The sequence below is a fragment of the Sinocyclocheilus rhinocerous genome, unplaced genomic scaffold (assembly GCF_001515625.1).
Source record: "Sinocyclocheilus rhinocerous isolate Xijiao unplaced genomic scaffold, SAMN03320098_v1.1 scaffold480, whole genome shotgun sequence".
Classification (NCBI taxonomy): domain Eukaryota; kingdom Metazoa; phylum Chordata; class Actinopteri; order Cypriniformes; family Cyprinidae; genus Sinocyclocheilus; species Sinocyclocheilus rhinocerous.
In genome coordinates this window covers 2,253,779-2,268,023 of record NW_015655401.1, presented here as the reverse complement: position 1 = coordinate 2,268,023, position 14,245 = coordinate 2,253,779, and the positions used below count along the sequence as shown (strand labels likewise).

At 44.5% G+C, this 14,245-nt stretch overlaps 1 protein-coding gene across 1 annotated transcript in view; it reads right to left on the bottom strand.

Annotated features, from left to right (window-relative positions):
* Positions 1–14,245, bottom strand: part of LOC107718148 (dihydropyrimidine dehydrogenase [NADP(+)]) — a 160,745-nt gene that overhangs the window by 138,545 nt on the left and 7,955 nt on the right. Inside the window, exon 2 of the mRNA XM_016525131.1 lies at positions 3,033–3,143. Coding sequence (XP_016380617.1) covers positions 3,033–3,143 — 111 coding nt within the window. The remainder of the gene's footprint in view (positions 1–3,032; positions 3,144–14,245) is intronic.

Genomic DNA, 14,245 nt, shown 5'->3' with positions numbered 1-14,245 from the left:
CTGCTTTAAAACGGAAGGATTAATTGGTGCCATTTAACACTGAAACATGACATGGCTGACATTATCAGAGAGGCATTAAAGAGGATTCCCCCAACCCCTCCCTTTTTAGGAGGCAAAGTTCAAGCTGCTTAAGCTGTTTTCTTTATTCCATAAGCTAATACAGTTTCACAGAAGCCATTGTGACAACTGACTTAAGCTATTTAATGAAATTCAAAGGGATGAGCATCCAGGAAATTCCCCCGCACATATATACGGCTGAGGCGCCAAGAAAATAAAATCACAACATGATTGAGATTGAGGCTAACTCGATTTCACACACTGAGTTAATTTATGGCATGAGAGAGAGTTACTACATTTTATTATAACACAGATGGGTGGTGAATAAGAAACCAATCCAGCCATCTGATACTCTGCTACAGTTCTTTTATGAACCTCCACTGGATTCTGATCTTCAGCTGGCAACCTTGTGTTGCAGAAACCTCTGCCAAGATACAGATCGAGAAGAGACAAATCCAGAATAGAGTCTGTTTTACAATCTTATTTTTTTTTTTAAATGTTGCCTCAGTATGATGACTTGTATTCTACAAGAAGAATTTGCAGGTATTATTAATACCACTCATAAGATTTCAAAGAATATCATATGACAACGTCACCACGTTCAAACATCTGACTATAATTTTGATTTGATAGCAGAATATCTGAGTGGTGTGGAGAAGCAGAGTTGCATGATTTTGCCTGGAGTGAGAAACGTTTTTTTTTTTTTTTTTGAAAATTGGAGCATGTTTTTGCTCTCTCCACAATCAATGGATCACTGCTCTATCACAAGCAGAGCACATGTTAACAGCCCATAATACAACTGCATGTCAGCAATACAGATGGGTGGATCAATCTTGAAGTACTTTTGATACTGATGCTGTATCGAGATGAACGATCCTCACATAAAGCTACCAATCTTAAGAGTTTAAGTAGTGATTTAATCATTAAAGTGCATGTGCATCACAAGTTTTGAAACTGCATTAGCAAATAGTTAGCAGAATAGGAGCCATTTCTCTTTCTGCATATCTGAACACAAATATTAACGCTGAAAGATGCATACAGTACAAATAAGTGAGAAATATAAAAAAATGATATATACATTACATACATATACATTACTGTTCAAAAGTTTGAGGTCAGATTTTTTTTTTAAAGAAATTAATAATGATAGTAAAGACATTTACAATTTTACAAAATATTTATATTTTAAATAAATGCTTTTCAAAACATCCTAAAGAAATATTAAGAGTATTAGAATAACAGCATGAATGATTTCTGAATGATCATGTGAAACTGAAGAGTGGAATAATGGCTGCTGAAAATTCAGCTTTGCCATCAGAGGAATAAATTCATTTTTACAGTTTAAACTGTAATAATATTTCACAACATTATTGTTTTGACTGTATTTTTTTATCAAATAAATGCAGCATTGGTGACCCCCAAGCTTTTAATTGGTAGTAAAAAAAAGATACACTTTTTGCATGGTAATATAAAAACATGAAAGAGAAGTCTGATTATTTTAGGTTAAGGCCTATTCAATTTGAAAAATGTTGGCTTTCAAATATAATGATCAATGGCTATAATTACTCAATCTATCTTTAGAAACTGCAAACATTTTCCATTTAATAGAGGTATGAGTACTGTTACCGGTAACAATATTGATGATATTTACCTTGATAGAGCTTGGAACTGAATTAAAAAAATAAATAAATAAATAAATACATTTTTGTATATCGGAGCCATTTCAGAATGCTTAGTTGCTTTAATCCACTCACATATTCTTTCTGATACCACACATTTTTATATAGATAATTTTATATATGTAATTTTTCTAATATCATATAAAGCACCATGTGTTATTTTGTGATGTCATTTCATATGCAAAAATACTTGACCTTGGTCAACCCTGCGTCACAGTAGACTAATCTCACAGCTTCTGTGTGGTATTAAAACTCATCTGTGTGGTAAAATGAAACATAATTACATTTCCAATTACACTGCGGCATTGTTGGGACTGGGATAACCATTGACATTTTCTCTTGAAATTGTGTGTAGCATTTTCCCCTGCAAAGGATTAGTCTAATCCAACATCTTGGGGGCTTTATTATTATTAATTAGACAAAATGCTTAGTGCTGGGAATTGGTAGTATAATTTAACAGCTAATTAATATGCAAGCTCTGGAAACAAGATTTGGTATTTCATCAACACAGTCGCCACATGGTGAAAAAGCATTTAAAATGAACATTTGAATATGCTTATGAGCCTTGACTCATAGGGCTCACAGGATATGATAATAATTGAGAGGAAATTTGGAATATTTAATCCATTTGGGGAGTTGGGGGGTGGGGTGCTTATGATGCATTTTCATAATGTCTCCTTTAGGTTTTTGCTGCAGTTTTCTGATGAGTGCTAAAGAATTACTCACTGACAAATTGTAAGCAAAAGGGCAGAAGGAGTCAAAATTTGAATCTCTACAATAATTGGACAAACTAGGCGGCTGGAACTAATTATAGAATTATAATCTTCAGCCCTATTATTGCTCATCAGAGTAATATGATCACAGCCATTGCCGACATAATCATTGAATCACCACCATAAACTGCATCACAGAGTACCCATTATCATTGGTAAACTGGGATGAAGTTTGCTCTCAGAAGAGGATATGATGGATACGGCTTCCAGGAGATTCAGAGAACCAGCTCTAACATCTTGACAGTTGTTATTCTTCTTCAACCTCTAATTTTCATCATGCTGAGAAGTACATTGTGACCATAGCACATTGTGACAATCGGCAGCATGTAAACTTTCCATAAACAAGGAAAAACATGTACGTTCGATATGCTGTGACAAGGGCTTTTCTTTCCATTGGCTGTTTCTTTAATATTAAATGTAAAACTCAAAGGTAGCAGTAAATTAAAGAGTTTTGGAAAAATGAGTAATTTCAGGCAGCCTGTGAGAAGAACTTGTCTTTGTTTTTGTTTTTTACAATACTTACATGACAGTTCCTCTCTGGGTTTCTCTTCCAGTGCTTCTTCTCATTCTTCTTAGAAGCAGTGGAATGTAGATTTGCATGGGTCTTCACCCTTGGGTTCAAGGCGAGAATACTCTGAAGAACAATTATACATAATCAAGATCGTTAAAAGTTCAAAGGTCAATCAATGCAAGATCATTGTTGAGTGTGTGTGTGTGTGTGTGTGTGTGTGCGTGTGCGTGTGCTTAATCGATGCTGAACAAATGAAGTAAACAAAACATTTTCAAGATATATAACCGCTGTAATGGATCTACAAAATCTACACAAACTATAATTATTATGATACGTTGTTAAATGCTGTTAAAACTGAGTACGTTTACATGGACAACAACAATCCGATATTAACACGATTAAGATAATACTCTGATTAAGAATCTACAATGTAAACAGAGAGTTTTGATTACCTTAATCTGGCTAAGTCATACTCGAAGTAAACTTAAGACGTGGAGTATTCCTATTTTTTTGCATTATTGAAGTGCAATATAGACATGTACACACCTTAATCACATTATTACCATCGTGTAAGACTTTTCGAACATGTAAAACGGGAACATGAAAGGAATATTCTAAAAGCAACTCATATAAACACCTTAATCATAATATTGTCTTATTCAGAATAAGGTAAATAATTATATTACTAATGTCCATGTAAACATGCTCACTGATGCATGTTACATAATCAGATTATTATCTTCAAGTAATAGTAATGAGTAAAGTATCCCAGTAGGCATATTTGCTAAATTTACACCATAATAGCTAAGTTACTTTTCATAAGTGAGAGTTCTATTTTTCTGTGTTCTATGTTCTATTTTTTGTACACATAGGGTAAGATGGGGGAAGATGGCACTCTTAAGGACTATGTGCATTTATTTTTAAACTGAAAGATATTTAGATATAAGTTTAGCATGTGAAGGATGATGGCACATCAGCCAATGTGTTATTAAAGGGTTAGTTCAGCCAAAAATAAAAATTAGGCTGTGATTTACTCACCCCCGATGCATCCTAGGTGTATTTGACTTTCTTCTTTCAGCCAAATTTTTATTTTTGGGTGAACTAACCCTTTAAGGGAAATGAATAGAAACATTTGCTCACTTAGTTATATTATTACACCAGAAGCCAGTCTCGAGAGTTCTGGTTCCCTTTCAGTCGGTCACTCTCGATATCACGTCGGTGATGACCGACGAATTGGGATCTCACCAGAGAGACCAATCCACTTTGAGTCTAAGTAAACTGGACATTGGCATGCGGATTTCGCATCTGGCTGCCACACCCCGCAGCGCGGGTATAAGAGGCAGCAGGTGCACCGCATTAATTCATCCTTTCGCTTCAGAGCCGAGCGGTAGTGCAGCACTACTGCTCTCTACTTCGGTGTTGCAGAGAGACAAGCGAGTAACGCTGGGCGTTACGGCACAGCAGCGGTGATCATGGTCTCACGGCGGAGAAAAAAAAAAAAGATCATCCTCGTGCAGACAGCCACACCAGGAGTGTGCGGTGGCCAGCTCCCCTGCGTGCTTCAGCACAAAAGAGCATTTCTCTAAAAGAGCAACACGGGTGATCGCATCTTTGCTGAGCAAGCATTTGTGGATGGTGCATGTTCTATTTGTGGGGACATGCCCATCTCGGAGTTGCATGAAAGACTTCGCTACGTCAAACGTGGCGGGGTCCCTCTGCCTCTGCCGCGATCCAGTGTTCGTCCCGGCAATTGTGGCGGCGCTGTATCTGGTGGAGTCAGAGGTGATTTGAGGATCACGGTGACGGCTTCCCCAAGGGAGTTCGTCACCCCTCAAGCACTCCGCAGCCGGTGGAGCGGCCACAGGGACGCGCTGGACCCACTACAGGGTGGAGGGAGCTGGCCGTTTCCTTCGATTCGCCCCCTCGAGACCAGATGTCGATCGCTGCATCGGAGGGCAAGCTCTCTCTCTCCGGGGATGACGACTCGGCTGTGTTGCCCCCTTCGGGTGTGACAGCATTGTCGTCATTGTCGACAAGGGTGGTCACCACCGGGCAGTCCTACATGAACTGCGTGCTGCGACGGACGTCGCGCTTCGAGCGACTAAGGTAACCGCACAGTCCCTGGGTCGTGCGATGTCCACGCTAGTGGTCCAGGAGCGCCATCTCTGGCTGTGTCTGGCCGACATGAAGGAGCATGATAAGGTGCAGTTCCTGAATGCTCCCGTGTCGCAGACCGGCCTTTTCGGCAACGCTGTCGAGAGCTTCGCCCAGCAGTTCTCGGCGGCACAGAAGCAGACAGAGGCGATCAAACATATCCTGTGCCAGAGAAAACCTGCTGCTTCCATCCCAGCTGCAGCCCCTCAGACTGCTCATCACCGTGGGTACCCCCCTGCGGCTGCCCCCGCTCCCACGCAGCAGCAGCAACCTTCCACCAGGCAGCAAACCAGGCGGTAAGCGCAAGTGCAAGACAAGAGGCCCTGAGACGGGCAACCCGGAGATGGAGGAGACTGCTCGTCGGGAGATGGTGACCGCACCACTCCCTCCCCCGGAGGAGGGCCGGGTGGAGAATCCTTTGTTTCGTTTTGTTTTTGATCTGCCGCTGACCCAGCAGCCAGCGGTACCCAAACCTTCAATAAAAGAGTGGTTTCCTCAGTCTCTGGGTCTCAAGAGGAGGAGAGTTGTGAACTGTGCATCACAGGGTCACTTACCCCCTCCTCTCTCACCAGCGGGCAGCAGTGGGTTGCCCAAGAGCACCCCTTCTGCCCATTCGCGGAACCAGGTAGGGGCTGTAGCATTCAAGTCCCCGCTTCATGTCGTCACACGCCGGGCTGTCACAAGCCTCAAGCTGGGACCCTGTGTTTTCTCCCACACACGGAGAAATCAGGGGAGTGTTACACTTCACACCCAGACTCCGCCCTCTGCGGTCACAGGCCAGGCCGTCACAGGCCTAGGGTCGAGTCCCTGTGTTCCAAGGCAAGGCAAGGCAAGGCAAGTTTATTTATATAGCACATTTCGTACACAATGGTAATTCAAAGTGCTTTACATAAAAGAAAGTAAAATAATGATAAAAAAATAATCACAAAAACAAAACAAGGAATTTAAAAACTTTTAAAATGTTTTAAAAATTGATTTTAAATGAATTTAAGACATAGAAACATAGAAAATGATTATACATAAAATACAGTGCAATCATTTTGTGGTGTTCCACCATGCTGCCCCACCGTGAGTACGTCGGTGACTCTGTTGATTCCTCTGGCACGGTCTCTCGGAGCCTGGTTAGCGCTCCCCAGTTCGTCTCGGTGACTCCTGTTGAACATCAGACTCGGCTATGCGATTCAGTTCGCCCGGCGTCCCCCCAAGTTCAGGGGCATCTGGTTCACTTCAGTCAAGGCTGTCGATGCCCCTGTCTTGCATGCGGAAATCGCAGTCCTGCTGGCGAAGGACGCAATAGAGCCGGTCCCTCCAGCAGATATGAGATCGGGGTTTTACAGCCCTTACTTCATTGTGCCCAAGAAAAGCGGTGGGTTACGACCGACCTTGGATCTGCGAGTTTTGAACCGTGCGCTTCACAAGCTGCCGTTCAAGATGTTGACGGCAGAAACGCATTTTCCAGTGCATTCGTCCCCAAGATTGGTTTGCAGCGATCGACCTAAAGGACGTGTACTTTCATGTCTCGATCCTCCCGCGGCACAGGCCATTCCTGCGGTTCGCGTTCGAGGGTCGGGCATATCAGTACAAGGTCCAGCCCTTTGGGCTGTCCCTGTCGCCTCGCATCTTCACCAAAGTCGTGGAGGCAGCCCTTGTTACTTTGAGAGAACGGGGGGTGCGCATTCTCAACTATCTCGATGACTGGCTCATACTCGCACAGTCTCGCGGTCAGTTGTGCGCACACAGGGACCTGGTGCTCAGACACCTCAGCCAGTTGGGTCTTCGGGTCAACTGGGAAAAGAGCAAACTCGTGCCAATGCAGATGATCTCTTTTCTCGGCATGGAGTTGGATTAGGTCAGTCAGACAGCATGCGTCACCCAGGAACGTGCTCAGTCGGTGCTGAACTGCCTCAAGACTTTATCAGGCAGGACGGCGGTCCCACTGAAATTCTTTCAGAGGCTTCTGGGGCATATGGCTGCAGCTGCGGCGGTAGTTCCGCTCGGTCTGCTCCATATGAAACCGCTTCAGCTCTGAGCTCCATGGCTGAGTCCTGAGGTGGGCATGGCGACGCGGTACTCACCGGGTTCAGATTACACCAGCCTGCCACAGAACCGTCAGCCCGTGGTCAGATCCCTCGTTTCTTCGGGCAGGAGTGCCCCTGAAACAGGTATCCAGGCATGCTGTGGTATTCACGGATGCCTCGGCCACTGGCTGGCGGGCCACTTACATCGGGCATGCAGTCTCAGGGGTTTGGACGGGTCCCCAACTGCGTTGGCATATCAATTGCCTCGAGTTGCTAGCAGTACGCCTTGCCCTGAGCCGCCTCAGAGGGCGCCTTCGGGGCAGGGACATTCTGGTTGCGTATATCAACCGGCAAGGCGGTTTACGCTCCCGTCGCATGTCGCAACTCGACCGCCACCTCCTCCTGTGGAGTCAGAAGCATCTGAGGTCCCTTCGTGCCATCCACATCCCAGGAGTATTCAATCGGGCAGCCGACGAGCTGTCTCAAGCAGCACTTCCAGGAGAGTGGAGACTCCACCCCCAGGTGGTTCTGCTAAGGTAGAACTTTTTGCATCTCCAGAAACCACCCACTGCCAGTGGTTCTACTCCCTAACCGAGGCAACGCTCGGCTCGGACACACTGGCACACAGCTGGCCCCGGGGCCTTCGCAAATATGCGTTCCCCCCAGTGAGCCTGCTCGCACAGACACTGTGCAAGATCAGGGAGGACGAGGAGCAGGTCTTCTAGGTGACCTACCCCAAGAGGTAGTTGACACCATCACTTCGCAGAGAGCACCGTCTACGAGACACGCTTGCGCCTTGAAGTGGAACCTGTTCGTTGAGTGGTGTTCTTCTCACTGAGAGGACCCCCAGAAATGTCCGATCAGAGTCGTGCTTTCCTTTTTGCAGTAAGGGTTGGAGCGAAGGCTGTCTCCCTCCACCCTTAAAGTCTACGTCGCTGCAATTGCTGCTAACCATGACCCCGTGGAAGGGACGTCGGTGGGGAAGCATGACCTGATTATCAGGTTCCTTAGGGGGGCGAGAAGGCTAAGTCCTCCACGGCCCCCCTCTATACCCTCTTGGGACCTGTCTCTAGTGCTCAGAGCACTACAGCAGGGCCCATTTGAGCCTTTGCAGACAGTCAAGCTGAAGTTTCTGTCAATGAAAACTCTGCTCCTGCTTGCATTGGCCTCCATCAAGAGGGTAGGGTACCTGCACGCATATTCGGTCGACGATTTGTGCCTAGAGTTTGGGCCGGCTGACTCCCAGGTAATCCTGGGGCTCCGGCCCGGCTATGTGCCCAAGGTTCCCACTAATCCCTTCAGGGATTAGGTGGTGAGCCTGCAAGCGGTGCCCCGGAGGAGGCAGACCCAGCCCAAGCTTTGCTTTGTCCCGTCCGAGCATTGAGATGCTACGTAGACAGGACGCAAAGCTTCAGGACCTCAAACCAGCTCTTTGTCTGTCGGAGGCCGACAGAAGGGAATGCCGTCTCTAAGCAGCTCTTCCATATGCTCCTAGATGGTTGTTCATATGTGTAAGTGCTTCCAAAACCTCTTTCGGGAACGATGGCCTTCCGCAACGTTCCGGTTCCAAGTGGAACGGGCACGTTTTGCCAGTGTTATCCAGTCTTACTGAGTGGGTAGTGCCATAGCAGCAGTAACTGGTCTTCTTGTGGTAAGCCCCGGCCTACGCCAAAAAGAAGGGGCGCAGGTGGCTTCCACAGGACACTGGAAGGGGCAGTATCCGTGGCACTTTGCTAGGGATCCCAGTTCGTCGACTGAAAGGGAACGTCTCGGTTACGTATGTAACCCTCATTCCCTGAGGGAGGGAACGGAGACGTCACGTCCCGTCGCCACGGCTGCTGTACCACCGCTGAGCGGCCCGGGTCATCGGCTCGACTCCTCAGCGAAAACCTGTATATTCGCTGCACCTGCTGCCTACTTATACTCACGCTGTGATCAGCGGCAGCTGGATGCAATAATCGCATGCCAATGTGCATTGGCTCGTTTAGTTTAGCACTGAGAGGCCCCGGCTTCGGGTCGGCTTGCTAAAACCGCTCCAGAGAGTCCATATTGTAGACCCTGTCGAGCTCCTCCATCCCCTCGGCAGCCAGACGGAGCGTCCAGCGCCAGGCCCTCACTCGATGAATCCGAGAGAACCGGTAGAGGGCTGGGTTACATCTCCGTTCCCTCCCTCATGGAACGAGGGTTACATACGTAACCTAGTGACGTTCTCTTTCATGTCTCCTTGAGCTTGAATGGACACATACACACAAAAGTATCGCTGTCTGTGTCATTTATGTTAATCAAACAACAAAACACAGCTTTAATATATATTTAATCACCATTAATATTTAATTTATTCAGTGAACACTACTCCACTAATCTAAAAATACTGATGTGTCCACAATAGACACACACACACTCAAAATGGTATTCAACACAATACAATGCTAAAAGTAACTAGATCGTTTAACTTTAAAACTGTTTAAATCTCACAAATGTTGATTTCCAAATTAAATGACAAAAATAAAAATAATGTAGCCATTCATAAAAAGTTTTGAGATGAGATTTTGTGCCGTCTATGACCAAAAGAAAAAATTAGGTTTCACTTTATTTTGATGGTCCCTTTAACACATGCTGTTGACTATAAGTAACATTGCACCTATATGTCTACTAACTCTCATTAGTGTATTAGTAGAGTATTAGTAGACTAGTAGGGTTAGGGTTACAATAAGTTGACACTTGCAAAGTTACTTGGAATGTCTGTTGGGAGACCATGACAATAAATAGTTAGCAGATATTATGCAAACAGTCTACTAATACTCTGATGTGAGTTAGCAGACATGTAGATGCAACATTACTTATTGTCAACAGAATGTTCAAAAGGGACCATCAAAATAAAGTGTTACCAAAAATTAAGGTGGGGGCATTGTTATCTTGCCCCAGGGGGCATCTTACCCTGTGTTACCCTAAATTATGCATAAAAATAGTCTTTTTTTTTTTTTTTTCTAGTACTCCCTATATATCATTGCATGCAATATATTTTTGGTGATAAACGTGCCAAAAGTAGCACTTCTGAAATAAAAAATACAAATAAAATGCCTGCAAGCCAAACATGCCTTTCTACTCTCAGTCAACTGACAGTAATACAACAGTAACTTAATGTGTTTATTTCCATAAAACTATTTTTGCTTTTTTTTTCAAATATCTCAATACTGCAACACATTACATTTAAAAGTACCCAACACTGAATAATATGAATAGTTCTACAGCAAAAATGAAGAAAAAGCAAAGATAATCATGCATTTGTGTCCACAAACATGAAAGCATTTTAAAACATTGATATGAACTACAAAGCACACTCAAGTCAAGGTCCTTAAAAGCCGGCTGTGACAACACTGATTAGAACACCAGTGCAGTGGGCCAATAAAGAGGGGTCTGCCTGAAACAGTAAAGTGTGAAATGAGAGCCATGATGGGAAACATCATCATTTGATTCAGGAGCAACCTTCATTTCAAATATGTACGGCACCTTCATGCCTGCCAGTCAAATCACCCCACCAGTCGAGGAGCTGAAGGCAGGCACCATTGTGGGATCTTTTAATGGCAAACACAATTAACAGGTAGTTTACTGATGGAGAAGAGAACAAGTGAGGGAGAAGCAACCATTACCATCACACTAATACCAATTTCATGCTCTTCGTAGTGTAAAAGAATACCATGTCCACAGTCATTTCACTGTGCTGAAATACTATCTGACAAAGGCCAGAACAGGAGGCTAGGAGCAAATTGAAATAAGCCACTTTGGCATTCTAGCCCATAAGCCAGGTGTCAGAAAAACCTTCACCCAAAAAAAGGACATTGACAGAAATTCCTGACATTTGAATGCTGTGGTGACTCTTGTGCATTATCTGTGTGAATATTTGTCCAATGAATATGGTTTACAATCAGTCATGCACTGTTTCCTAAACAAATTTCAGTGTTGTGTTTTGCCATTTTATGCTACAAAACTTTCAGAAGAAACATGTTTGACAACAAATATAGTGAGACGGAGGAAACAGGCCTTTCCATTTACTCGTAGAAGCATAGAGGGATAAATTATTGATAACACTCGTCTGTTTGATTACGTCTTTATTTGATTTTTCTGTACATTTCTGCCATATGTACATTGACTGACAGTCACCACTGATGAGCTACCACTAAATATTGTAGAAACTTAATTTGCTGTAAAGTTGCTTTGCAATGATTTGTATCGTGAAAAGCGCTGTACAAATAAACTTGAATTAAACTTGAATTGAATTGAATTAATATGTAGCATGTGTAAATCATTCTTAGTTTTGTTGGGGGTATAGAGAACTGAGCTGGAAAGGTAGGTCTTACGTGAAACTTTTTAATATTTTTATCTTTTATTATAATTTTGTTCTAGGGATGAGCGAATGCACGCAAGTACTCAAAAGTGACAGCACTGATCGCTCATTAAAGAATTCTTACCATAATTGTTTCATAAAGAGTAACAACTGCAGCAACAAATCAGTCAGTCGGCCATTATATATAAAAAAACAACAACAAAAAAACCTGCAACAGGATGCCAACGCTGGATGCTGATTGGCTAAAATCACTGCTTATTACATGGCTAAATATGGACATGAAATACTGACAAGCTGACTTTTGTAACTTTACCAGATGGTGATAAACGCAAAAAAGTCCAAAGTCTATTGTCAATAATGCAGCGATTTAAAGCTCACACAGAAGTCATTTTTAAACCAAGCAGCTTTCTATTCCCATGATTCTTTTATTAAATTTTTGCAGACATATAAAAGGTGTTACACCTAGATGAGACAGGGACCAAGCAGCTTTCTGTTGAACGCGGCAAATTCGCAAAAAACTACAAGAGAACTTTTTCACCCTGACGCCAAACAAAACAAACACTGTAACAATATTACAGTAATATTAATTCTGAAGTCCTCGGAGGACATTTTCAATAAAATCAATAACTAAAAAAACATATCCAGTTGCATTTTAATGAATCAAGAGAAAGTGATTTTGTGCATACTATCCAACATCAGAGCTGCAGAGTCATGAAAGCAGTGTTTCAATTTTACCAGATTGGGTTTTTTGTTGTTTATTTGCATGACGGCAAATATTTAGGGAATATTTGACAATTAAATAATGCAAATCAGTTTCACTTTCAAAAGAAAAACACAAAAGTTCCATTCGACATATAGCTTATAGCTTTTAGTTTGGCTATTTTAGTACAGTTTAAACTACATGGAACTTACAATCCTAGATAGTGTTGTTTAAAGGAAATCGTCCCAGGTTACGTATGTAACCATGGTTCCCCGAGGGAACGAGACGCTGCGTCGGAAAACGCTAGGAGAACGCCTTCAGCGATACCAAGCTCTGAATCATATGTGTAATCAGTCCAATCGATGGGCGAGACGTCAGAGGCGGGTGACGTCATGACCAGGAAGCTTTAAAAGCACGTGAGGTGCAGCCGGCGCTAGCTTCTTAGGAGTGAAGCAAGCTCTAGTAGGGATGCTGGAAGTATGGCCTTGCGACGCAGCGTCTCGTTCCCTCGGGGAACCATGGTTACATACGTATCCTGGTACGTTGCCCTTCAGGAACTCGAGCTGCGTCGGAAAACGCTATGGGAACGAGATGTCCACGACGCCAGACTTGCAAATCCCTACCTAGTGTGGAAGAGCACAGCTATGGCAAGAGAACAGAGGGGCCTGGAGTGGCTTGCAAATCTAGGTCATAGAACCTGACGAATGTGAGGGGCGTAGACCATCGTTGCAGATGTCCTGCATAGGAACACCTGTCAGAAAGGCCTTGGAGGCCATCACACTTCTTGTTGAGTGAGCCTTGACCCCCAATGGTGAGGGGAGATCAGAGGACTCATAGGCAACAGTAATGGCATTAACTATCCACCGGCTGAGGGTCTGCTTGGAAGCAGGATGACCTCTCTTAGGGGGACCATAGCACACAAGCAGTTGGTCCGCCTTTCTCCACAGGGCAGCTCTGTGGACGTATGCATCCAGTGCTCGCACTGGACACATACAATTAAGCCTCTGCTGGTCGGGCTCCCTAAAGGGAGGAGGATAAAAAGCCTGGAGTACGACAGGCCGTGGTGTAGAGGAGGGGACCTTAGGGACATACCCCGCACGAGGGTACAGAAAAGCTTTGTCCAGACCGGGCACAAAGTCGAGATAGGAAGGGGCCACAGAAAGGGCCTGCAGATCCCCAACTCTCTTTAGAGAAGATATAGCCAAGAGAAACACAGTTTTTAACGTAAGAAGACGATCTGATATCTCCTTGATAGGCTCAAAGGGAGGCCTACAGAGAGCTTCTAACACCACAGCGAGGTCCCAAGGAGGGACACGAGATCGTACCTGAGGCCTCAGCCTCATCACACCGCGGAGGAAACGAAGTGGTTCGCAGCGGCTTGGAGGGCAAGACCGGAGCCTTCAGAGACGACGCCGCACCGGGTGACAGATAGCTCGCAAGCGTCTGCTCTACCCGGGGCATCACTCTGTAACCGCATTCACCCAGCCCCGCCACATTTCCATAATAATCAGAGGTGGGGATGAATAAGCGGGCAGAGAATGGTTTCTTCCACAATCTCGACACCTCGGTGTGGAGATCGGGAAAAAACAGCAGGCTCTGGCGTTGAGGTAGTGGCTTAGCACGCAGAAAGCGTTCATCGGCCCCCTCGAGAGCCGACGCCGCGTGCTCCGCTCCCAAGCAGACAACGCACAAACTGTGTGTATCCCCGCTCGTGATGTAGCGTGGGCATGGAGGAACACACAGTCTATAACGCGATCTGCTTTCGCCCTTGTTTGTCTTTGCTTTAGACATCTTTTTTTTCTGCTGGAGCTTTATACTTTTTTTGCTGAATGCTTGTGTAACTTTTTGGACAGACAACAATAAATAAGACTCACAGAACATAAATCGTGACCGACACACACAGAGAGCTTTGCTGAATGACAGAAAAGCTAACGCCGGCTGCACCTCACATGCTTTTAAAGCTTCCTGGTCATGACGTCACCCGCCTCTGACGTCTCGCCCATCGATT